Source organism: Lampetra planeri, chromosome 6, assembly GCF_965212315.1.
Source record: "Lampetra planeri chromosome 6, kcLamPlan1.2.h2, whole genome shotgun sequence".
Taxonomy (NCBI): domain Eukaryota; kingdom Metazoa; phylum Chordata; class Hyperoartia; order Petromyzontiformes; family Petromyzontidae; genus Lampetra; species Lampetra planeri.
Window position 1 is genome coordinate 3,539,809 of NC_136112.1, and position 26,828 is coordinate 3,566,636.

Here is a 26,828-nt window from a genome sequence, read left to right on the forward strand (position 1 = left end):
CCACGTGACCTTCAATGCAAGCTCGCGCGACCTTGCCCGTGACGTCACGACGATGCGTGCGAGCTGAGCGGCCATCTTGAGTAAGGTGGGGGGGGAGTGAGGCAACGCGAGAGAGGCGCGCGGTGGTGGTGGAATCCGATGAGCTGCGAAGCTCTTTGCGTTCCCCCGGAGCGAGGGTTTTCACAGACGTGCGTGTGTGTGGCTCACTGCTGTCACAAGCCTCGCAGTTTAGTTGAAGGTGACAACACCTCGTTCTTTGACCGGCGTGGAACTGTAGCTGGAACCACAACAACCACCGCCACCCCCCTGAGCAAGATGGCCGCACGGCGGCTGTCGGCGCCCTCTGCCGCCGTCACTGCCGGCAATGCGGCGTGGGAATTGCAATAGAGAGGGGAGGAGCCCAGGCAGGGGGGGCAGGAGGGGGGGAGGAGCCCAGGCAGGGGGAGGGGGGAGCCCAGGCAGTGGGGGGGGGAGGAGGAGCCCAGGCAGGGGGAGGGGGGAGCCCAGGCAGGGGGGGCAGGAGGGGGGGTGCCCAGACAGGGGCGGGGGAGCCCAGGCAGGGGGAGGGAGGAGCCCAGGCAGGGGGGGGCAGGAGGGGGGGAGGAGCCCAGGCAGGGGGGGAAAGGAGGGGGGGAGGAGCCCAGGCAGGAGGGGGGAGGATGGGAGGAGGAGCCTGTCAGGGGGGGGGAGGATGGGGGGAGGAGCCTGTCAGGGGGGGGGAGGATGGGGGGAGGAGCCTGTCAGGGGGGGGAGGAGCCTGTCAGGGGGGGGGGAGGAGCAGCGGTAGCGGCACAGGGGGCAAGTCGCCCACGCGTTGCTCTATTTTTATTATTTTAGTTTTATTATTTGTGCTACACTCGCCGCCGCCGTCACCACTACTCTCACACGCGGCACGAGCCGGGCGGTGTGGTTCCTTCCGACCAGTGGCGGCGTCGTCGTCGTCGTTTTGTTGAAGGAGCAAAGGAAGAGAGAATTTCTCTCTCCCCCCACACGTGAAGGGAGCGGACGGGCACCGCGTGGAGACGTCCACGGAGACGCGTCACGACGTCTGCGCGGGCGGAGGGGCCTCTGCCGCAAGCTTTACTCGAGTAGGTGACCACCTACGAGCCTCGTGCGCCTTCTATTCTGCACCTCATCACCATCATCGTCGTCATCATCATCATCGTCGTCGTCCTGAGCATCTCCTTGGGGGGCCACCCCCCCCCCCCGCTCGTCTCTCTCGTTCCTCGCCGGCCTCGTGTCGAGGCGTCTCTCCGTGTACCACGACGACTCCTCATCGTCGTTCCACCACCACCACCACCTTCATCTCTCCTCGTGATCCTCGTCACCACCACCAGCGAGAGAATTTGCAGCTTGAAGTCGGAGCGGAGCTTATCCAGCGCGTAACCCAAATCGCCCTTGCCGAACCCTTCATCCCCATTGTGTTGGAGTCTTTATTGAATATCTTGACTCCATCCCATCCCTCATCACCCCCATCGCATCTAATCGTATCTCCATCTCATCCCACTATCCCATTGCATCTCCCCTCTCCTCCCCTCTCAACATCCCATCGGGTCTCTTCACCCTGAGCCGTCCTTCGTGATCCCGAACCCATCCTACAGCTCACATCACCCCACCGCATCCTTCTCCCATCACCTCCTCCTCTTCCCATCACATCCCCACCACCCTTTCGCTTACCCCCCCCCCCCCCCTTATCACCCCACCTCCTCTGCCATCACCTCCCATCACCTCATTCTATCACCTCATTCTATCACCTCATTCTATCACCTCATTCTATCACCTCATCATTTCCCACCACCTCATCATTTCCCACCACCTCCCATCACCACCTCCCATCACCACCTCCCATCACCACCTCCCATCACCACCTCCCATCACCACCTCCCATCACCACCTCCCATCACCACCTCCCATCACCACCTCACCCATCATCCTGATCACCCCACCACACATCTTCATATCTCTCCCCACCACCCCCTTCCCTAGCCACCACCCCGAGCCATCTCGTCCCATCACCTCCTCCCATCACCTCACCCATCACCCTGATCACCCCACCACACATCTTCATATCTCTCCCCACCACCCCCTTCCCTAGCCACCACCCCGAGCCATCTCGTCCCATCACCTCCTCCCATCACCTCACCCATCACCCTGATCACCCCACCACACATCTTCATATCTCTCCCCACCACCCCCTTTCCCCAGCCACCACCCCGAGCCATCTCGTCCCATCTCCTCCTCCTCGTCTCCTCCTTCTCCCATCACCTCCTTCTCCCATCACCTCCTTCTCCCATCACCTCCTTCTCCCATCACCTCCTTCTCCCATCACCTCCTTCTCCCATCACCACCTCCCATAACCTCATTCTCTCATCACCTCCTCCCATCACCACCTCCCATCACCACCTCCACCATCATCCTGATCACCCCACCACACATCTTCATATCTCTCCCCATTACCCCCTTCCCCAGCCACAACCCCGAGCCATCTCCTCCTCTGTGAGTGTGGCTACCTGGGGGGGTGGCTGCTGTGCTCGTCTCGTGCCTGGGGGGGGGTGGGGGGGGCGATGCTGTCGGCTCTGCAGTGCGGGCGCCTCGTGGCTCGAGCCGTCCTCGGGGGCCTCTCCCTGGGCGATTCTCGCGACTTCTCGCTCGTCACGGCGAGCTGCGGGTTCGGCAAAGACTTCCGCCGACTCGGCGTGCTCAAGAAGGGGATGTGCTTCGGGGACGACGCATACTTCATCGCGAGACATCGGTCGGCCGACGTGCTCGGTGAGCTGCTTTGGAGGGTGACGGTGACGGTGGTGGTGTTGGGTGATGAGGTTGTTGGGTGATGAGGTTGTTGGGTGATGAGGTTGTTGGGTGATGAGGTTGTTGGGTGATGAGGTTGTTGGGTGATGAGGTTGTTGGGTGATGAGGTTGTTGGGTGATGATGTTGTTGGGTGGTGATGTTGAATGATGATGATATAGTTGGATAATATCGATGATGATGTTGAATGATGATGATATAGTTGGATGATATCGATGATGATGTTGAATGATGATGATATAGTTGGATGATATCGATGATGATGTTGAATGATGATGATGTAGTTGGATTATGTCGATGATGAAGTTGTATGACAATGATGATGTCGTTGGTGAAGTTGTTGGATGATGATGATATCGATGATGATGTTGGATAATGATGTCGATGATTAAGTTGTTCGATGATGATGATGTCGATCATAATGATGTCGATGATGAAGTTGTTGAATGATGATGATTATGTCGATGATGTTGGATGATGAAATTGTTGGATGATGACGATGACGATGGTGATATCGATCATAATTATGCTGCTCCAACGGCGGCAACGTTGTCTCTTGTTCTCAAACAATGTATGTAATGACTGCAAAGCCAAAGATCCCCCGTATAGCCTCAACAACACCGTCAAGTGCTGTTCGCGAGGACCAAGCGACCAACCCTACGCGCCAGGGTGTCCACACGGGGCTAGGGATCGGGGTGGCCGGGCAGCAGCAGAATCAGCACCACCACCACCACTCCCGGCGCGGATATTTCACAACACACCACCGCACCGAGTAGCTCGATTGAGGCCGAGTCGACCTAGGGGGGAGACCGGTCCAGGGGGTGGTTGCGAGGGGGGTCGTCGGGGCTTCATGACGCAGCTGCTCCCAGACACACGACACGTGAACGAACACGGCCTCTTTCGAGATGCGCGGTGGTCTTGTGTTTTTATTGGGTTGTGATCTTGAGATGGGGAATGCTGTTGTGGTCTTCATCATTGTGCCACGTTGTCCTCTCTCTCTGGCACTTGGTCGCTGCGAAGCGGGGCTGGCTCTTGAGATTACGGTGGGGTTGTGTTTTTAATTTAGACGAGTTCTAAAATTCGAATAGTAATTGTGAGTTGTTGGTTGTTGTTGTTGTGGCGGTGGCCCCCACCGCGTGTTGATTGCAAACGTGGTTCGTGTTGTTATTGTGTAGATGGAGGGGAGTGTGTGTCTGTGTGTACGTTGGAAACTTCTTTCGCACCGTACGTGGCCCACCGTGCTCAACAGAGGTGCGGTGACAGGACAACGAACAGCAGTTCTAAAGAAATGCGTTTTCAATCGAGATTTGTTTTTTAACAGGTGGATTTGAAGGTGTCATCGATTGCCTTTTGTGTCGATGTCATTGCTGGTGCAGTGTTTGTTGGGTGGTTGTTGTCTGCCTAATTAATAGTCAACTGAATGTTTCGTGTTGGTTGTCTTGTCTTGTGCTTTGGGTGGTCGCAGAGGTTGTGGTTGGGGGAGCAAGCATGGTGGCTGTGGTGGTGTTTTAAGGTGGTGGTTATCATAAGTTATTGCATTGTGGCCGAGCACTTTATTGGCATTTATTTTAGGATTGTGTGTACTCCAGGTATATTGTTGTTGTGTGGTTGTTATGTGTTTCAGTTGTGTGCATGCTCTACGGTTGGGACTAGTAGGTGCGATATTGTCTTGTGGTTCTAGTGAGTAATGATGCAGTACCTTTTTGGTTGTAGTCGTACTTTTGGAGAGTTGTATTTTGTGGTGGTTGTGGTTATTATCTGTATTTTGTAGTGGTTGTGGAATTGTGCTCACGCGTGGTCCTGGGGGTTGGTCCACCACACTCCCTGCGGTGTTGGTAGTGGTTATGATGTCGGCTATGGTTGTGCCTTTTGGGTGGTCACGGTGGTTAGAGTTGGAGGTAGGGACACAAGTTGTTGGGGTGGAGATCGTAGCTCCGATACATTCGTTGTTGGCTTGCGGTTGCACTTGTGGCGGTGGATTTGGAGAGGCCCTCATCCAGCAGTGGATTGACAGAGGGGTGACCATGTACACAGTGTTGCTTGACAACGGTTGTGTGTTGGAGGCCTTGGTTTAGAAAAGTGGCTTTAGGACAAGCACCGAGCCACGTGTTTCTATTCTCAGCCAGTTGCCACTGCAGTTGCCACAGCTATCGCCACCACCACGACTAACAACACCCCCACAACTAACAACACCCCCACGAACGGTCATCTTCACCAACACTAAGCACCACTGCCACAGCACTAATACTCTTACCACCATCACCAGCAGCACTAACCAACATTGCCATTGTCTTTACCACTCCCAAAAACACTGCCACTAACAACCACGACAATCGCCGGCATCACCTACACCATTGCCACCACCAACATCACCAGCATCGCCACCAAAAACTATACTATCGGAGCCTTCAACACCAATAGCACCGGTTACAGTAAACACATGCCTTCATACTTAATTCTGCCGATGTACTTATTATCTCACCTGCGTTACAGATCATCGTTGCTGTCATTATTAGCTTGAAAACATATTTGTTTGGCCCTGCGGCGCCGATGGAACAAACTCTTCCTCTCCGCAGCCACCCGTGTGCTGGTGGTGGTGGGGGTGTGAGACTGTCTGTGTGGTTAGCCGTGGTGCCAAGGCTTTAGTGGTGTGGTGCCAGAAGTCAGACGTCAAATCTCAGCCTTGAGACCTGTGTAGCTCCGGTGTCCAAACCTCGCCACAAATAATTGCCTGACCTTTTCGAATAGTCCAATGTCACAGAACCTCATCTCGTCGGCGGCGGCGTGACCTTGTCACCGGCGAAGCCGGCAGTGCAGGCTGTCTTGCCTTTCCTGTTTAAGCAGCTTACATAATGTGTCTCGCGTAGAGGACACGCGGGGGACACCGATCGGCTGCACGCAAATACGCTCGCACAATCATGTCCACGTGCTGCCAAGAAATGGAGCGGTCTCGTGGCCACACGCGCCACCCAAGATCACCCCCTCTAAATCATTGTCATCGCTACCATTGGCTCAACCGCTCTAATTCCCGCCAATGCCACAACCATCGCACTATCGCTGCCGCTCGCGCCACCACTTTATCAGACGCGTCACTACCAACACCGCTGCCGTTAGCGGCACCATCGCCACCAACACCGCAATTGTAGTCGCCATCACTAAACCTAATTTCACCATAAGCTATTACCATCAACACCATTACCATCATCACTACCACCACATTGCCCACTGTCTCTCAGATAACCGCCATCATCCCCTCTACTTCACCGCTACATCAAAGACGGATATCTTCCTTATAGCCAACATCGGCTGTTGGTGCAAGTGCTATTAGTGAGCACTTATAAACGCCAGCGCAGGATGGGGTTGATTACCAACATCACTTCTCTACGGTGGTGATGTTTGTATTCTGCACCAGGTATGCATTTAGGGCCTAGTCAACCTAGGGGAGACCCAGGACTACAATATCACGACAAGAATCACCAGCAACACTAACACTGACCACCAACACCACTACCCTGATCATAATACCACCACCATCAATACCACTACCACGACCACCACATGCCATAGATCGGTGACCTCGCCACCCACTAGCCTCCTTTTCATCCCAATCCAAACTCCCTCCGCGACCCTAGCCCCCGACCACGTCCCGTGCACGTGCTCCGATAGAGGCTGCTGCTTCGGGATAATCGCGTGTCCCTTTTCCCATCAAGGTCACCGCGCTCGCACACCCTGTGACATGCCTGCCACGGCAGCGCGGTGTGTACAGTCTTGCGTTTTGCAGGCTGTGCAGAACGTGGATGTGTTTTTGTGTCTGTAGCTACTTTAAATAGAGTACATATGCACGTGAGGACGCGTGTGTGTGTCTACAGAAATGTTGTTATGTAGGTGGTGGTCGAAAGCACACGCTGCGCCCACAATCCCGGTCACCCGGGTTCAGTCTTTGGTTGTGATTAATGGCCTTAACACCACTGGTGGTAAATTTGTATCAAGATCTCGCCCAAGACTTTCCAAGGTCATCGTAACCTAGAGGCCCTGTGCTTTCGGCAAAGTCGTCCAGGTATGCGTGGTTTTGGGCTCACTAATAGCTTGCATGCCTTATTAGTCGCTCACAAACCAGTATTTATCGAACCAGTCTCTCAAGTTTCCACTACAACGTTATTTGGCATGTGTTGAAACAATTACCAAGCACGTGTTTCTGTGAAACGGCTTACAGCTGTTCCCACACACACACGCGCGCGTGCGCCCTCTGTATAGGCGTACTGTACAGGCGCACGTGTGGTAGTGAAAAATGTCGTGGCGCTTTCTCGGGGTGTTGCTGTCGAAGTTGCTGCCTCCAGCGACTACCAACTGAAGAGGTGGTGGAAGGTGTACCTCGATGGTGGTACAGAAACGGATACCGCATCGTATTTGTGCTGCTCTTAAGAATGCGATTGCCATAGTGGGCACAGAACCGGCCTGCGCCCGCTTTTGACCTTGGAAGGTTGCCCGTTTGGTATTTTCTCAGTGCGCCCGCGGTAATGGGTCCCCCCCTCTTAAGGGCGCCGTGGCGTGGGAGGTATGCGCAGTTCTCATATCTTCGTGCCATAATAGTGCCGGCGCTGGACAGCTTCCACTCGCGAAAAGAAAAATTAATCGGCCAGTTCGCGTCAAAGAAAAAAAGTATCCTGTGGGATTTAAGTTTGTGACTGCCAAGAGGGATTGCCGCTGTTGGCAGTGTGGGATTTTCAGACTGAAGAGTGAGTACGGGGGTGGTGTCATTCCTGCAGGGATTGCCGTAGGCTTAAGCCATGTGACCTATAAACAGGGATAGGTCATGTTTTTGTTAAGTTTCTAAATTGGTATAAAAAAAAATCCCAATACTGCACAAATGTTGTATCCTGTACAGTACCCACACCAGGTACTGTACGGGAGTTGTTTTTGTCGACGGAGAGTTCTGGTTTGTTTCATTCCATTGCCGTGTCTGCTTGACGTCCGATACTCTCTAACCTGTAAACCGTCGCTAAACTTTGTTTACACTTTCCGGTGTAATTACGGAAAAAGTCGCAGGCCTTCCCTGTTCCTATGGGATACACGGTCAAAGCACATGACGACCCAAAACACGATTGTTTTTATTTTCATTCGGCCATATTTATTATTCTTTGCGCCCAAGGGAAAAGTTTCTAAATCACTGCACATGGGCTTCAGGTTTCCAGCAGGGCCGAATCGCCACCGCTGGGTCAGTGTTTCGCGCGATTCACGACCTCCAATTTGAGGACATGGAATTTGAGGATGAGCTGCCCCGTATGAGGCTGTGCTCTGCACCTCACCCTGGTGCGGTGCGGGGGGGGGGAGCCTCTTGCAAAACGGTTGCAGGCAATCGGTGAAACGCTGGCATGCGCAGCGGTGATCAGGCTTCTCGTGAGGGGTTGCGCACATAATCGCGCATCGATTGGCCAACGCCGCCAACCAACGCACGATTGGGGTGGGGGGGGAGCGCCGCTTGTTTTTCCGTCGAGCGGCGAGGGAACGAACGAGCCAGCGAGCGATCGAGTTGACGTCGAGCTGACCCACGTGGCGTGCTTCCTCCTCCGCCGCCCTTGCCTCTCCCACAGGTGTGGCAGACGGCGTGGGCGGGTGGCGTGACTACGGCGTGGACCCGTCGCAGTTCTCGGCGACGCTCATGCGCACGTGCGAGCGGCTGGCACGCGAAGGCCGCTTCGTGCCCTCCAACCCCGTGGGCATCCTGTGCGCCAGTTACGCCGAGATGCTGCAGCACAAGGCTCCCCTGCTAGGTAATGTCAGAGCACCCACTCCCCACAGCCCCCCTAAATCCCACGCGAGGCCGCGTGCACTTGTCCACAGGTAACGCCGACATAGGCACCTCTGATTTGCCTTGCTGGGATTGCTGCACATGTTACTTTGGCAGTAGAGTAAACCCTCTTGACGCTGATATTGGGGTTGAGATCCTTTCCGTGAAGGAGGGTTTTCCGGCATGCTGTGAATGAACATACCTCACGTTAAATTGAATTGAATTAATTGGAGCCTTTCTGGCTCCACAGAGTATGACTCCAATGGGGTTTTCTGTGACCGCACAGCACTTCTTTGCCATGACACCCCCCCACCCCCCACCACTCACCCCCGTGTCTCCCTCTGCTGGAATGGAATCAACCCAGGGGTGTTGGGTCTCGAGCAGTCACAGTGGAAGAGTGACCACTTGTGCCGAGGCGTAAAGCCAGACAAGCACTCTATGCTAAGCGGGTCACCTGACACTGGCAAATCCATTACCGCTCTTCTCTATTCCCAGTGCATTAGAGCTATTAAAGAAGGAACGTTTGCCAAACTGATCATTGTGCGTTTCCCAGAAGAGACGCATGTACTTTGTATGCAGTATCATTGTGATTTTTCTTTCTGTGTTACTACTACTACTACATAAGTCATTCTACATGTGGTGCGTTCATAGACAGGCATATGAAACATCACGATGATATGATTTATCACAATTTGGTTACTTTTTTGCCATTTGTGGCTGGCGGATTTCCCTGAACCTGCAGGTTAAAAACCTCTACGAATAAAAAAAAGATCGATTGGGTAACTTTGATCACGGTACGTAACAATTTACTTTAGACGGAAACGACAAACGGCAGCAAATGTTGACGGCGGCAGTGTTGTGTGCGCGCGCTCGGCCGTGTCGTTGCGTGCGGCACGCAGGCAGTAGCACGGCGTGCGTCGTGGTGCTTGACCGGAGCAGCCACAAGCTGCACACGGCGAACCTCGGCGACTCGGGCTTTCTGGTGGTGAGGGGCGGCCGTGTCGTGCACCGCTCGGACGAGCAGCGCCACTACTTCAACACGCCCTTCCAGCTCGCCATCGCGCCGCCCGGCGCCGAGGGAGCCATGCTCAGCGACAGGTGCGTTTCGTTTCCGGCGCGTCTGTGTGCGGATGCGTCGCTGCAGGTTTTCGGATGTGTGCGAAAAATCTCGACGAACCCAGTCTGGGTGTGAACATTGGGACGATCCGAAGAAAAATATGTATAATTGTGTTTTGGTTGGATTAGAAAATGTGACGTCACCAGAGGCGACGTCATTTCCACGTCGTCGCTTTTTGCCAGAAAAAAATTGCCGCCATGTGACGACGTCAGTTTGACGATACATGCCGTCACGACTGTTTTACCCTGAAAATAAAAAAAAGATATAAATATTTACAAGTATTACGTTTAGTGCAAAAGCTCTGACAGTTATTACATTTAAATATATTTTATTCTGAAAAATATCGAATTAATTTTGAAATTAAGCAAAATTTCTATAAATTCCATGTCCATAAAAAGTTCAATCTTGAACTCATTTCTGGCCAAAGCTCATGACCTCATGGCCATGCCCGAAAGTGCGACGTTTGGGACCATCTGGCCCCACGGCCCCAGATACGGCCAGCAACTTAATCTTGCCCGGCCCACGGCCACGCGAGCCCCTACTACCTTGCAGCAGCCGGCAAACAATATTTCTCGCCGTCGATGCGAATAATAAATAAATAACCCTTGGGCATTGCGGGGGCGGAGGGGGGGGGCAGAATATTTTCGAGTTGGCAACCCTGTGTTCTAAATTTGACAAGCTCGGTTCACCTGTTGTCTTTTTAAATATTTCATAGCACACAGTCAATGTTTAGTGCCAACTAATGTGCGACCCGCCAAAAGGTTTTTGAGAATCTTAATAGGACAAGATTCCCCCCACACCCCCCACCCCCCCACCCCTGGTTATGGGTCGCTGGGAAGCGAGTTGGCCACTTTATCCGCCGTCCGGCTCGGCGAAATCCGTTCGATGGCGCGGCAGTGCGCTTGTTGATTCTTCTGTCCGTGTCCCCGCGAGCGGCCTAGCAAACACGGTCGCTGTGCCCGGTTCTCAACCTCACGGAACAGCTGGTTGTGGATTTTTGGGGGCCCTCTTCACGATCCGCCGTGATTCTGAAACGAAGTCTTTGGGATTGGAGACCTCTCTTTCTAGAGCCCTCAATATTTAGTAACCTTGTCGGGTTGGCTGTTGATTAGTTTGACCAAATATGTTTGATGTGCTCAAAGAATTGCAGTATTCTTCGTTCACTGGTGGCTAGAAATCTTTCTTTCTGTCCATACATTTTGTTCCATAGCATGCATTTTGATGTTGCGATGAATGTGTTGCGTAGGTCTATTATTTTTGGAACAAACTGTAAACTATGGGTGTAACGATTCACCTGGCACCCCCAACCTCACGATTCAATGAAATGTCGCAATTCCGAGTTGTGATCTGGTTCAAGATGCAATAATTTGCTTTAAACTATGTGGTGAATGTAGCAGCCTCGAGCTACTGGGTGTGGTCAGATAAACTTTTTTTACATGAGGCAGTATGCGAATCAAAAGACCAATTCTCCCGCACGAAGAATCTGTTCTTGTGTCTTGACGTCAATGATGAATAATAAAAATAAGGGTTTGCATTTCTTAAGCTTTTAAATGCTGCATCTTCTCAAAGCACCTTAGAAAACAACAGATGTATTGTATTTTGCGAACAGTACTTGCGTTTAATGTTCAGCCCTTGCACTCCACTTTAGACTTTTCTGGCAGGCTTTTTATAGATTGTAACTTACATTACAAATACCTGGTTTCAAAGATAAATTGATGGTTTATGGGGCTCAGAAAGCTACACTTATACTTGCCGATTTGAATGTCACGCAATTTGGCTCTTTAACTTGTGAAATTTTCACCTACGCCTTCCTTTGCTTCCTTTTCGCGTGCACGTAGTTTTTGGGCCATAATTTGTTCTGACCCCCCCCCCCCCGCGCACATTATTTGGCAATGGGCTCTTACCGGGGCGAAATGGAGAAGTTGCAATTCAAATTACGAACCTTACCAGTTGCAGGAGAATATAATTCCGAGAAAGGTACATTTCTTTAAATATCCCTTGGCTAATGCACGGCCTCGTAAAAATGACGCCGAATTGTTGATTACGTGCGACACAATGTTGCGACACGGGCAGGGGCCGTGTGCACATTTTCCGGTGGACCTCAATCGTAGGGCGCCAGAACGTGATTATTCGCTTGCAGCCACAGTGGAACACATGCCTGGACGCGGTGTGCCGGGGCGTGGAATTATTTTGCGGCCCGCTTGAAATTAAGCCCCCCGCCCGGGTTACACACGGACCATTAACGAGACCGTCGCCGTTCCCGCAGCCCCGAGGTGGCGGACAGCTCGTCCTTCGATCTGCAGCTCGGCGACATCATCCTCACCGCGACAGACGGCCTCTTCGACAACATGCCCGACCACATGATCCTGCAGGAGCTCCGCACCCTCAAGGTGTGCGACGCACGCGGTTAACCTGCCTCTGCGCTGGGATTTCGCTAGAATCGAGCCTGATATTCAGGTAGCCCATAAGTCTTTTCCAGGACGGATGTTAAAACGTCCCAGTTTCTTTGTCCATCGTGTAATAGATACACCTCCCAAGACGATGAATTCATACGTGCAGTTCTCCCAAATTCTGGTGTTGTGCGAGAATATTCTTGCGATGATGTGTCCCGGTTTTTTTTGTTTACCGCGGAGGTGGCAACCGTGGATGAGGCATGTTGCCGAAGCCGCAAACCTAGCAGGGCTCTTCGTGTCCCAAGCAAAAGTACTTTGTTTACATCGGCAACGGAATACCGCAGCTTTGTCTTCTGGCTAAACGTAAACGTGAATTCACTCTGTCCATTCATGAGCCCACGAATGTGTAGGGCCGCTTCCGACAGCATCATGCGTGTAATTTTGATTCGGCTGCCAAACCTTGGGAGGGGAATGGAATGTACCCAAAAAAAGGATTTACTTATTGTTTAATTATTTAACAAGAGCTCGAGAAAATTGCTCCACAATTGATTTTAACAGTTCCGCCACTCCTCGTAGACCAGTTGACATGAGCATCCCGGCTCGGCCAGTGGCCTGATACGGATGAGGTGCCCCCCACTGCACTGTAAAAACATTTCTGGCAGCATTAATAAAACATCCACCACCTCCCCCCCCCACCGCACTGGCTGTCGCACCACGATTATCAAACGCCATTCGACGTCATCGTTGGTAAAGTGCGGCCTTTTGTGTGGCGGCTTCGTAGCGCAAATCCCCAAGCTGGAAATTTTCCAGCAGTTGAGTTGAGTAATAAATAAATAACCCTTCTTACATAACAATGGCTTCCTAAGTCCCCCACACCTCCCCTTACGAAAGGGGTGAATTCAGTTCACTGGAGATGTGTTGTTTAGCGCTGCCGTGAGGGATCCTGATCGAATTAAATAAGCCAAAATTGGTTTGTGCTTGGTGTGTGTGCGCGTGGGGACCGTTCAGGGCTCGGACATGGAAAGCATCGGGCAAACGGCACGCAGCATCACGGAGCAGGCTCGCGAGCTGGCCTACGATCCCGAGTACATGTCGCCCTTCGCCCGCGACGCCTGCAGCAACGGCCTCAACCTCAGGGGTACGAAGTGCACGGTCATGCACGGGGCAAATCGAGAGCAACTTTTTTTAAGCGAAAGAAAATGTGGACACTTTTTGTTCGTTGTGCAGATTTTTAGGGGGAAATTTGTTTTTAAAAAGGTGTACGCTGTTGTGTTGACGTTTGCGCGCGTGTGTTTGTCTCTGCACAGGCGGGAAGCCGGATGACATCACCGTACTTTTGTCAATAGTTGCGGAGTACACAGACTGACTAACCATGGCGCTCCGTCGTGCTCCTCGAGATTGAAGTGGCCGTGCCGTCACTCGCCATCTCTGCGACACTGCCCATCCCCATCCTTCTTGCCTCCGTCTTCCCCTCCATCTGCAATCTTGCACCTTCTTGCCACCAAATTCTCTTTGGTTTTGTTCAACCGGAGATCAACTTCCGCTCGACGGTCCCTCCCGCCGCCACTCCTCTCTCTTCCAACTCGCGGCGACGAGAACGTCGGATGGGGGAGGAAAGAGAGGGCGCCAGGAGACGCGAGGTTGCCGTGGTTCCCGCAGAGGGCCGTGTGACCCTGTGAGACCGACTCTTCACGCGCTCGCACCGTGGGGAGCCAGCAGCAAGCCCCCCCCGCCCTTTATTCGTCCTGTTTTCCGGAGGAGGAAAAAAATCCCGGACTTATGAGACATCGTCGCGCGCACTGACTGCATAATCCTCACGCGCGAAGCGACGTGGGAAGCCTCTCCGCTGCTGCGTCGCCCCCTTTCGTGCTCCTGCACCGCCACCGTCGAGAATTCTCGGCTCTCCGATCGCCGATGGTCGCCTCCTCCAGCGATGCTGTGGTTTTTCACTCCCCCACCCGACCCTTCCTCTGCGTCGCAGGATCCTTCGAGCGAGGGATGGCGGGGCGCGCACGTGCCGCGTCGGCCCCGCAACCACCGTGCGGGCCACGTGCCAGAGCAGATAGGAATTGGCGGATTACGCCACGTTAAATGCCGTCCCTATTACTTCCTAATGCCCTCCTACCACCACCCTCTTATCGTGTATATTAATGCCTTTCTTAATTGCAGCCGTGAGTAAATTGTGCTGAAACAAAGCAAGTCAAGACTTGAAAACCTATTGCAAAAAAAAAACTAGAACATTATGTATATATATGTATATGTGTATACGTTCCAATATCATTTTTTTTCCACTGAACGTGAAGGGAAAGATCTGTAGCTTTAACCCGCTGGCTTCCGTTACGTATTCAAGAAAGACGAGTCGCCCCTAAAATGGTCTGTTCGGTGAAAAAAACATTTTCTTGTGAATGTTTTTATTTTCTTATTGTTACTGTTAATAGTGTTATTAATGTTCTTTTAAAAAAAAATTCAATAACCTCTGTGGTCGCTGAAGCAGCAACAATTTTAATACCATCGGCATATACGTATACATATATATTCAACGAAGAAACTCCTTAATTTATTATGTGACGTGCGTACGTGTGTGCAGATTCCATCCCACTTGTATGTAAAGTACTTATTTATTCGGTGCCGTAGGGTTGTGCCGCGCGAGTGTGAGAGAGATGGGTGTCTGGGTCGGTCCTGTGTGCTCGTACGTTTGGCTTGCGTGAGTGGGCGCCGTTTGGCTTTCCTAACAAGGGAAGGGGGGGGGGGCGCCCTCGATTTCGCCTTCGATAAGTGCCGGTGCCGGACAAGTTCAAGCATTGCATTTCTTTTCAGAATGTGACGAACCAACAACAAGTCGTTCTTGGCATCGTGCTTAAAGCTGCTCCTGGGGGGTCATGGAAAAAGGAAAAATTATTTGCGCTCTCTCAGATTCTTGTAACGTTATATTTTTAATACACAGTATTTAACTTCAATTTGACATTAGCGAGTGCCTTCCCATTGCTGAAAAAAAAACCCGATGTATCCCCCCCCGCTTACACGAATTCTTTGGAGACACGTATCTGAGAAGCTGACAAAGTTTATTTTCATGGCCGTCGGTGAGTGCGTTCTCAACGCCCCCCCCAACCCCCAGGTGTACGTCGCCCCATAAATCTCCGCGTTTTACCAATCGACGGGCCCGTGCAGTGCGCTCTGGACATTTGCGGCAAGCGGACAAGATTTGAGGACGGGTTGAAACCCGAAGCGTGGATGGGGGCAACTCGTTGCCGCCTGGGTGTTTGGGAGTGCCAGTGTGCGGCACTGTTTGTCACGCGATGTCCTTGCGTCGGTTTATTACGGCCGCGTGCGGAGGCATGCAGCATCGGGCACCAGGAGCAGAGTCCAAATGTGTGGTTGTCGCGAAGGTTACTTAATGTGTGGAGACTTGAGAAGGATGTGATGCTTTAAAAAAAAAAAATCAGTTTTTGACTCATGGCTTTGATTCTCATACAACATAACCTTGGCGCATGACAATATAAAGGCAGTAGCAGCGTGTGTGTGGGTGCGTGCGTTGGGAAAATGAGCGTAGCGAAGTGTGCGCTTTCACCGTAAAGCTGTAGGTCACTGTGCGGTTTGTTTTGAAGCAATACCATACGTTACCAGGTGCACCGCAGACAAAAATGCAACATTGTAAAAAAAAATAAAGGAATGTCAGAGATTTTTTTTTTGTTTATCTAGCGGTGTCGTTCATTCTGCGAAACAAATGTAACGCTTCTCGCAACGTGACTTACAGCAACGTTGGTGCTCTTGCGCCCACCGTAACCCCTACGACCTGGCCGATGGAAGCTGCAGATGTCACCCCCCCCCCGACGACTGCAGTGTCAAGTGGGGGGCGCATGGGACACCACGGTGGTCGCGGTCAAATGTCGCCGCTTCCACATTGTGGAAGCGCCGAAAATATTTTAGACATGTGTCCCAGGGATGCCAAACTTGCGAGTGTTAACCATGCACCCTTTGTGCAAATCCAGGCTATGATACCAGGACAAATACGAATAACGGGCAGTGATCCGTGTTCATCCGTACAATCCAAAGCACGTGTTTACGTATCTGCAGTAGTTGGCCCATCAAGGGTTTTCAAACTGGCACACGACACTTTTTGCTCTTACAATATCATGCCCACATCTTTTTGTACAGCGTGATTGAAATGCGGTGGGCCTTCTGATGGCTATGTATTCCCAAACTGTTTTGCGAGGTTTGAGTTCCGTGTTAACGAGCGGTATAAAATAGGCGCGCAATCTTTTACGCTGCAGCAATGTGGTCCCGTGGAGGACTGGTCCATGATCTTTGCCCCTTTTGTCCACATTGAGAAGGGGAAACGCACCAGCCCGCAATCGCTTTGCCGCCACTTTGGTTGGTTGAGCACAAATGTCTCCCGCCGTCCCTTAAGAATTGTCACGAAAACCACGATCTCTTGTGGATTTGACCATCGTCACGTATAACACATTCCATTTGAATGATCGAATGTTGAACTTTGCAGAATTAAAATACGTTGGCATGCAGTTGGCCTCATTTGAAGTGAACGCAAGGGGGAAAACGCCACAGTTCTGGAAACATCTTCTACGCTTATAGCAACCACGCAAATGTATGCATTGTATGTACCAAAGCTTGGCCTAAGACAACCAGCTCAAACGAACTGTGGCCGTGTTTCGTGGAGATCAACTGGTTGAGAAAATGTGGCCAAAACAACATTTTCTATCATAGATGCGGGTTTGACTACTTATGTAGGTTATAAGTCTTGTAACAATAAATGCGTGTTTTAGGGTCTAAACATTAAATTGGATAGTGGCCAAGTACCATTTATGGCCCTCAAACTCCAACAAGTTCAAGAACATTCGTATACGCTTCAACAGCAAGCCACAGATGTTATGTCAGCACGCCAAATTCTTGTGGAAATTAACCGACTTTGAAATGAGGGTAAAACACATGTCATCGCAAATAGGTGACAAGTCCACAGGTAATGTGGAGCGTAAGGAGCAAGTCGACTGGCGAGTTTGACATTGGAGTGACGAATAAGAACATCGAGTGCACAGGCTGCAAGTTACGTGAATATAATGAACACCTATCCCCCCCCCCCCCAAAAAAAAAAATCTAGGAGTCCCAATTGTGAAGTTATGAGCCGCGGATTATCAACCCATGAATTTGATGGCCACTCATGTAAACGGCTGATATTAATGTATCGTATTTGGAAGAGAAAATGTGGTCATGGATAGTCATTTTATTTTGTTGGTGAGCAAAACCGTTTGGGTTTAAAACAGTTCCCAATTCCCCCGACTAAACACGAGATTCAGTTTAAAGGAAAACTGTAAATCGGGGTAGGGCACACAGATTCGTCGTGACTGAAGAGGCTTCTAGGCAACTGCACCGCGTGGCACATCGGTTACATTTGCTGGTGTGGGAAGACCGCTTATGGGTGATATGGGCGTAATGGAAAGATGGGGAGTGGAAGGAGACGAGATGCGCCATGTGGGTGAGAGGCCTGCGGTGTGACCCGCTCATCACGAGGTTGCTGAGGTGGGCAGGGGAGATTTTAAAAAAGAACCCAGACTATCAATGTTTCAAGATAATTTACCCATCGGTGGATGTTTAAATCAAGCTGGTCCCAATCTTGCTTGGGCCATGCACAAGTATGTGAACTTTATAACCGGGCGACAGTCCAACCGAGTCGACGCAAGATTTACGGTGCAAGGACGTTAAACTTTGGGGTCATTTTACGGGTGGGTGACTCGCGACTGTGAATCCAAAATGTTGGGGTTTATAGGTCACAGGTGGAGCTATTTAGACACTTTCCCCCAGTGCAGTGTTGCCTCTTTTTATTGGAAAGCGGGGGGGGGGGGTCAAAGAGCATTGGGAAGATGTAGCCAAAATGACTCGGTGGTGTCAGATGATTGCTCATGCCCCGTATGCTGGGTCGGCACGTGATGACATCAGGTCAAAAATAGCGAGTTTATGGTCTCAGCACAGTCACCAATGACTACACCATAAATAAATAAAACACTTATGCCTTTTCCCTTTGGCTAAATATTACATCTTGAGTATATTGGTTTGCTATGGAAAGAACGTGCGTGTGGGCAGGGCATGTGGAAATGTGCAGGGCTCCCTCACGGATAAAAACAGATTACTTGAAAGGATCTCAAGTTGTGGTGTTGCCTTCCATGTTCCACATCGGCTATTCTCTAGCCACGAGGTAATATGAATTGCTTTTCAAGATATCCAAATGAACACCTTCCACCTTGCAACACGGCACCGCCAGACTTTGCAATACAGCCACCTAGATGTACAAATATCGCACGGGGCTGGTCAGGCGATGTGCAAATCACAGCTCAGCCGAGGTTTGTTTTTAAGTTGTTTTATTGGTAACCCTAGAGCCAAAGAACAGAACTCCAAATCCACGTCTTCCACAGCAGTTCATCGGCGGCTACATCGGTACTCGGCTGGGTGCCACTGCTGCCGCCCATACGACAGCGCATGCAGCGGCGGCGCACACGATCGCACCCCACTTCATCGATAGAGCAGCAAGTCTCGCGGTGCCCCCCTCCACACATCGGACACACCCGCAGCTCAAATGGCAATCCATCGACGGGTCACATGTGGTGATGCAGTGCGGTAGCCAATTACAAAATAATAATAATACATCCTTACATGACCTTGGACAGGCTCTGCAAAGGAGCTGCTTCGCTATTGCTAGAACAGAACCACTTTTAGTTGAATCAATGATGCCCCCCCCCCGACACCTGCCCCCTTTATTTCTATGAACTCGGACCGTGATTGCTCGCCACCGCCTCGCCAGGTGAGGTTTCCACAGCGACAAATCGTGCGGTCACCCCCCACACCCCCCCGGATGCCAGCTTTTGATTGGCAAGGTGACAGCATTATGGCGGATGAGTTTGTAAATGCGTTTGGTTAAAAAAAACAAAGAGTTTATTTGAAATCAATTCTTAAAACGGCACACCAACGCAAGAGTTCTAAAAATCTATTAACGGCAAGGTATGTCGTCATCGGCACATAGTGCACCGGTGGAGGGTTTCGTGGTGGTGGTGGGGGGGGGTAACGAGGGGTGAGAGGAGGGTAGACAGCGACTTGAAAGGGCAGGGTGAAGAAGGGGAATTGAGGCAAAGAAAAAAAATAATCACGCTTATATTGTCTTGCCATGCAGCGCTAAACCGCCATGCTGAGGGTGAGAACTTTACCTTCAGTTATACTGCGGCAACACAGTTCAGGGATGTATCTTGTGAATGCCCATGCACTTTTAAGCCGATGCACGTTCACAATTCGCGAGAGAAAGCAACCTTCAGTTGAACACTGCCTGCACTGTTCCCGTCAACTGTCTTGAACGAAGCAGCGACTAAACGAAAGGAAATTGCAAACGGCGGGCTGCGTTTTTGTTTCTTCTTCTACATAATCTGCAGTAATGAAGTCCCACTATCATTCGTTGCCATTATAACTTCCAAAGCTCTGTTTGGCAGGAGGGATGAAGACAGGCAGGTTTGTGAATGACGATGACTCAAGTCACCCCCCCCTCCCCAGTTCACACTAACACTGGAGTACGTATTAATATTACTATTAATAACCTTATCGGGTTTTTTTCTTTTCTTTTATTTCTTTTTTTTTTACAAGACGTACGCCACCATTATACACCACATGTTTCAACCACAATGGCAGCGACAGGGAGAGTGTTGATTAAGGTAAATTGATTCACCGACTGCTTTAGGATCAGCTGCTTTTTTAAAATTTTATTTGATCGACTTTTTTTAAAGTTTTCTCTTTTTTAAGCAAGAAAAAAAGGGAAATCCTCCGCTCTGAACGAGGGATAATTTGCGTCGAGGCTAAGAACGACTGCCGATGTCGGGGAGAGGAAGGGGGTGATGGGTCGGGGGGGGGATTGGGGGTTCAGGAAGAGGGGGCTGGGTGGCGCTGGGTGGGGTTGGGTGGCTGTAAGGATGCTGCCATGAAGGGACGATGGCGTGGGGACGCGTGAGTGAGTTACGACGGCAAACATCAGTTTTCCTCCGCCTCTGGCTTCTCCTCGCTAGGCTTCTCCTCGCGTGGCCGTGCGCCTCCGAAGATGGACGACTGCGGGTTGGCCACCTGGTTCAGTGGCACGGCCACGGTGCGCGGCTTCAACTGCAGCCTCGGCCTCTGCGCTCGCTCCTCTGTGATGGCATCGTGAAGGGAGGGGAGGAAGTGGGATAGACGAGGGGGCGAGTGAGAGACGGATGGTCGAGCGAGGATCTCATCGGACCGCTGGGGTTTGCGAAAAGGTGCAACACGCATGCAGACACTGCACATGCAAACTGCGCTTGCCGATGGCGCCAAAAACAACTAATTATGCGAGTAGCGCAAGTAGACCTTTCAACTATCGGGTTTTTTGTTTGACTGCCTGATATGGGGGTTTGTGCTGCCATTGAAAGGAAATGTTTCAAAACATAGCTTTTTTATCATTACATTGCAAACACTGGCCAGCAGAATTATGTGCCGTAACGAGCAGCATGATTTATATTACCCAGAAGAAGCCTCAAGTCTTGAAACCTTTTCAGGAGGGTTTTGCATGTGGATGTTATGACCAATTCCATTAATGCACGTGTGGCAATGTGGGACGAAACTATCATAGACAACGCAAAGCCACACGTAAAATTGGGTAACAAAACTCTGTCCTGTACATAAATTCAATACATCACCATACTGCCATCTACTGGCTATTTTGCGACCCAAGCCTACAACACCGTATAGTCCCAGGTAGTCCCCCATATAAATATAAACCAGGCTCCACTCTGCCCAGAGTGGATCGCTCCAAAGCACGGGATCCGATCCACAGGAGCACCTCCGTCGCCCCCCCCCCCCCCCCACTTTCGCGACCAATGCTATGCGTGGTTGTACTCACCCTCGGTGGGCTCCCGGAAGTCGAAGCTGGCGCCTCCGCGAGGCGGGGGTCCTTCGCCCCTGCGTGGTGGGGGGCCGGCGCCGCCAACGCCGCCGCCGACGCCGCCGCCGATGCCGCCGCCGACACCGCCGCCGACACCGCCGCCAAAACTTCCGGGGGGTCCGTCACGCCTGTCGCTGGGTCTTCCCCGGGCACCGCCACTCATTCCCATGCCCATGCCGCCTCGCGCGCCATCGCGGGGGGGTCCGGCTCCGGCACCGGCACCCCAGCTGCCCCCAAAGCTGCCGCCGCCGCCGCCACCGCCGCCGCCAAAGCCGTCATCTCGGACGCCTTCGTTAAATGGTGCGTGGATGCACGAGGAAGTTACCGCGCGTTAATTAATTCGCCGAGCAAGACGGAAGGCAAATTTGTCAGCTGCGAGAGCAAGGAGAGGCTGAAGGAAGATTTTTGGTCGACCAAAGCCATTCGACACGAGGCTCATTCAGACCAACCGTAGCAGCCAGGCCCAGGGCCGCACGGCCACGAGCTCTGATTCCTGGGCCCTCAAACGGTGCCAAGTTCACGTCAGCCACGGCAGAGGGCACGGTGACATCACCGTGAGGCAGCGCGTGCTGCAATGCAGGTGGCGTGTGACGTTAGCCACACCGCGATGCTCATGTTATTTAATCTGTTAATCATATTACTAATGATTGTGTTAACGATGATGCCGATGACTATTGTATTCATGACCAGGTAAATGTAATTAACTGTTCAGGAGCCACGTTGTGGTCACACCATACACCCCAAAGCCCCATTCACAGCTGTTCGATCCTCCTGTGCACTCCCAAAAGCAACAGGGACGAGCTCGGGTGTTTGGCGCTGCCTCCACCGCCCCTCAACCAATTAATAGGACGCTGCCGCTTATGAGAACGACGGAGGACAGAGCCACTCCACCAGTGCACTCCCGCTAAAAGGTGAATATATAAACGTGCTGGCCGATTCCAGCTTGATCCTGGCAACTATGACAGTTGTAAACGAGCCAAACAGAGGTCTTCCTCATAGAATAAGTATATATTTCAAATTGCTCTCACCCGTTTTCCAATTGAGCTAACAACTGATAGGACTGATTCAATTGATTTTACACAAATGAAGCTGCCGATGCGATTTGCACCAAAATATGAAACCAATACAAACATATTTTATGCAACGATTGATTGGACTTTACATCAGACTCATCAACTGAATTGGCCTCTCATTAAATTTTTACCTAATTTACACCATACACACTTGTGCCAAACACATGCTCTGTTGGTTTAGCAGGTGTGATGGCGATTTTATTGAAAATTTGGTCTAAAAGCACGGGCTGAGTGCGGACTGTGCATACCTCTGTCTTCACGACCACCTCTGAACCCACCAAAGTTTCCTTTCTCTTGCTTGCGGCCTTCGGCCACGTCAATCCTCAGGGACCGGTCCATGAAGAGCTACGGAGACCAGTGTGGGCAGTGACAGTGCATCACAGCATGGGTTAACTCAAGAGTCTAAACAAAACAAGACATTTCGATTTAAAGCTTTTGTGACTGCAGGGATTCATCTTCTTATTTTATTGTTTGATTTTTATTATTTTATTATTTCCCTTCTACGTGACTTTACCAAAAGAACCAAGAAAAAAAAAACAAGAAATGTAAAAAGTAGCATTTTTTAAAATACAAACTCGCCAGATATCGGTGTTGTGACCGAGTGTAACATGAAGTGGACTCGTCGCCGGACGGACTCACCGCTCCATCGTAGGTCAGGGCTTCCTGCAGAGATTCAATGTCGTCAAACTCCACGTAACAAAAGCCTGCGGCACGGAGGATACTCACAATCGGTCACTCGGCGAACCCACAGCATGTCTCAAACACATACTAACCGCACAATACCCGCCACCAACTTTCAGCTTATCTGATGAAAGATTTTTACTACTTTGAATGGCACAAGCATCAATTTATCATTCCTCCCGATGGAATGATTCACCCACCCACCTACCCAAGAGATATGATTGACACAATCCGGGGGAATCGCGATTTAACTCGATAATTATTTGTCTTTTAATTGTCACGTGCACTGTTTTTTGTTTTCAAAGTTCTCTCACATTAACTTAACATGACAGTGTCATATAATTTGTATGTAATCTTCACGTCGTAAATAATCTATCCTCACAAGTGCACGACTCAATGCATTCAAGCATTTATTGATGCGAGAATCCATTATAGTCAATGAATCAAGGGCATCGCTACATGCTTACATTATACAAAGCCGAAAAACGTCCCACCTCTAAGCAGTGGCATTCACACTGCAAGTGAAATATTTGGCCACTGCACCCAGTTCAAAGGTAACTTTACCGAAAGAACCAAAGAATAAAAATGTATCCATCCCTTTTCTCTGTATTATAGAATTCTCCCATGTCTAAATTTCTATTTAAAGCTTTCGTGACTGCATGGATTCATATTCTTGGTTCTTTCGGTAAAGTCACGTAGAAGGGAAATAATAAAATAATAAAACATAATAAGACAGCGTCCTAGGACGCTGTCTTCCCGACAGCCCTGTTCTTCACCTGAGGACGGCTGCTTGCGTTGTGGCCGAAACGTCGTGAGAATTTTATCTTATTATGTTTTATTTTTATTATTTTTTCCCTTCTACGTGACTTTACCGAAAAAACCAAGAATATCTCCCATGTCTGTCTTGCTGGGTGACACTCGAAACCCAGCCCCCTCGCTCACAATTGAACCCTCACACTCACCTTTGAACTTATCAGTGTCCCGATCGCGTACGAGACGAATGCTGCGGACACGCAGGTCCTGGAAGATCTGGTCGATGTCTCCCTGCACTGTGTTGAAGGGCAGGTTCCCCACGTACGCGGTGTAGGGGGGCTCCGTCGGTAGATCCTTCTGCCTCCGCGGACCATCCCTACCACCAGGGCCGCCGCCGCCGCCGCCTCCTCCCCTACCACCTCGCCGATCGCCATACCTGTTAACGTCAAAGGTGCGTGCAAAGGCAGTGGTGGTCAACACGATATTATTTAGTAGTAATAGGTTTTTACCCTTTCAACTGGTACAAAAACTGACACCTTTATACAAGGCATCATGTTTGCAATAACCACAATACAAGCAGTCAAAATGCAAACAAAAAGAAACAACTCTGATGATGATATGCACTGTCCTCATTATCAGAGTTGTTTCTTTTTGTTTGCATTTTGACTGCTTGTGTTGTGGTTATTGCAAACATGATGCCTTGTATAAAGGTGTCAGTTGTTGTACCAGTTGAAAGGGTAAAAAACTATTACTGTACTATATTTTGTCACTGGTAAAGGAGGTCTCATAGTGTAAACGATATTATTTATTAATCGCCTTATTTTATACATTAAAAAGATGCGGGCACCCCCCCCCCCCCCAAAAAAAAATAAAACCGTCATAGAAATGTGTTCTCCCTCGCACACACATACCAGATTATACGACGCACCATTAAGTAATTGGTTTACTTTGAAACAAGGGGGGGGGGGGGGGCACGTGCATCTTACATTTCGGAAACATTTTTTAAACCAACGAATGCAAAGAATTTAACGATTATTATTTCGACGCCGGTTGACTAACGAACACGACCTCATAACGGGAACGGCGGGTGATGGTTGATCTGTTCAGGGCAAATGCGTTAACGGGACGAGAGAGATCGAGCGAGAGGCCACGAGGTTGAGGTACCGTGAGGGTGGTGATGATGGCACTGCCAGGTTAAATAATCCGCTATCTGCAATGCGCGCTGGGCGTGAAACGCCGCTGCTTAATGTCGAGCAAACCGCGTGGAATCAAAATGAAAAGCGCACACTATAAAAATTACATGACAATCGGCGCTCCGACACTTTTTTTGACGCAGTTTTGCTGCCGCTGCGACGGATTAGTGAAGGAGCGAGACATTTCTCGCAGCAACACCCCTGGGTGCTGCACCAATGCAGCACGACCACAACCCCGCACATCGATGCACGACACCTTCCCCTCATGCACGAGAAGCCCTCCACACAGCCGCGCACACGAACTGCTGCTAACTACCCGCCGGACAACCATATATACACCGCGCACCTCCCCCCATCAATCGCTTTCAACACAACTCCCAAACCGCGTGCAATTAAATATCGCGCGTGTAGGTGGCGAGTCGCAACATGGACGAGGGCACGAGATGAATGAATGGAAGATGCAAGGTGCACGAGAGGCTCAAGATAGCGGCTGTGGGAGGCGAGAGGGCAAAGGTATGAGAGGCGACGAGTGGCGGAGGATGGGTGGCAGGGTCATCGGCCTGGGTACATCCGCCGGCATCAGCGACTCCTGAGCCGGCGGAATTTCTAGGCAAGAGACGGGGGGCCGCACGCGCGTAGGCCGAGGCCGCAGCAGACCCCCCCCCTTCCATCTACGGCGGCCCGCCCGCATGCGGCCGCGCCTCTCTCGCGCGTTTCGAGGCGGCGATCCGCGCTATGTGCGCACCCTCTGCCTCCGCCGAAGCTGCTGTAGGCTCGGTCGCCGTAGTCGTCAAAGTCCGCCATGCTCGGCGCGGACACGGAGTGGAAACAAAAATGGGGCGAGGAGCAGGAGGCGGAGAGACCTGGCGAGACCACGTGGCCTGGCCGAGGACCCCCCCCCCTCCCCCACTACCCCCCCACCCACCCCGGGCAGGGGTGGCCACCGCGAAACGAACGCGCAGGTGCCTGACTTAAAAACAATTTTTTTAGCTGCGTCGGGTGGTGGAGGGTTAAACGACACATTTATATTCTAGATTTGAAGCTTTCGTGACTGCAAGGATTCATACTCTTAGGTTTTGTCGGTAAAGTCACGTAGGTAAAAAGTAAACTAAATAATAAATAATAGAAATAATAATAGGAATAAAATAATAAATCATATTATTATTATTTATATTATTTATTATTCATTTTATTTTTTACCTGCGTGACTTTACCGAGAAACCCTAAGAGTGTGGACACATTTATAGTTACGCGATATATATTAAAAAAACTTATGCAAAATAAAATTGCAATTACGTATTTTCCTAGTGTCTCAGCCGTATCAGAATCATCGAAATATATTGATTTATTCTGGAGGAATCCGATTAGCTATAAAGCTCTTTTTCCCCACAGATGTCGAGTAAGGGGGATGACGGGTGAGAACGTTACAGCAACAAACAATTTAAAAAACACAGGATGGGAGTGCACAGTATAGGAAAGGTAAACAAATCGTTTACAAATTTTACAAATGAAACTAAACTATATATTTTTTTTGTATTTTAGCAGGTAAAGTCCACTGAGGTATTCACTTATTTTTCAAATGATAGCTCAACAAAGTGAGCAGTTATCCTGGTTGCCAATTAATCAAACATACTGGAAATATTATTCGTATGGTAAAAATGAATATTTTTTAATATTTGCAAAACGTGTGATTATAATAGCTTCATTTAAATTGTATAAAAAAAATTGGTTCTTCGGTTCATTCATTAAATGAATAACTATTGGTGCAGATGAGACATGGTGGCATGAGATTAGTGCAGATGTCACAGTTCACATTGAACAGTAGAGTACAAACAAGGCAATGCAAATGGGATAACATGTAAGAGAGAGCACAGATGAGACAAAACCACACCTGTCAACCCATACGGGTTTCCCATATTCTTGTACAGGGAAATTTAGTTTAAAAAATTGTGGACATTTTTTGGTGTTTCTCCCTTGTGATGGTACTTTGTAGGATGAACGTTGAGATTTATAAGGGCACGGGGTGACCAATACGGTCTGAATTGGTCTGTAATAAGGTAGGGCACTGATAAGGGGTTGACAG

The 26,828-nt window shown here is 50.4% G+C and overlaps 2 protein-coding genes across 4 annotated transcripts; one reads left to right on the plus strand and one right to left on the minus strand.

The window, feature by feature from the left end:
• Positions 1-799: 799 nt before the first annotated feature.
• On the plus strand, positions 800-15,788 carry LOC144719411 (protein phosphatase PTC7 homolog). 2 transcript variants are annotated; one of them, XM_078595306.1, is made up of 7 exons: positions 800-1,088; positions 2,470-2,769; positions 8,398-8,577; positions 9,494-9,692; positions 11,978-12,101; positions 13,113-13,242; positions 13,412-15,788. In XM_078595306.1, the coding sequence occupies exons 2-7, from the start codon at positions 2,565-2,567 to the stop codon at positions 13,468-13,470; spliced, it is 897 nt and encodes a 298-aa protein (XP_078451432.1). In that variant the 5' UTR covers positions 800-1,088; positions 2,470-2,564; the 3' UTR covers positions 13,471-15,788. The 2 variants fall into 2 exon arrangements, with proteins under 2 accessions (XP_078451432.1, XP_078451431.1); XM_078595305.1 differs by lacking the exon at positions 800-1,088 and having other exon boundaries at positions 2,551-2,769.
• Positions 15,789-18,455: 2,667 nt separating this feature from the next.
• On the minus strand, positions 18,456-25,637 carry EIF4H (eukaryotic translation initiation factor 4H). Of its 2 annotated transcripts, none has more exons than XM_078595303.1 (6): positions 25,491-25,637; positions 23,762-23,988; positions 22,758-22,822; positions 22,397-22,463; positions 21,004-21,333; positions 18,456-20,275 (listed from the first exon to the last, which is right to left on the minus strand). In XM_078595303.1, exons 1-6 carry the CDS (start codon positions 25,547-25,549, stop codon positions 20,121-20,123), a joined length of 903 nt encoding a protein of 300 aa, XP_078451429.1. In that variant the 5' UTR covers positions 25,550-25,637; the 3' UTR covers positions 18,456-20,120. The 2 variants fall into 2 exon arrangements, with proteins under 2 accessions (XP_078451429.1, XP_078451428.1); XM_078595302.1 differs by having other exon boundaries at positions 22,367-22,463.
• Between the last annotated feature and the right edge of the window lie 1,191 nt (positions 25,638-26,828).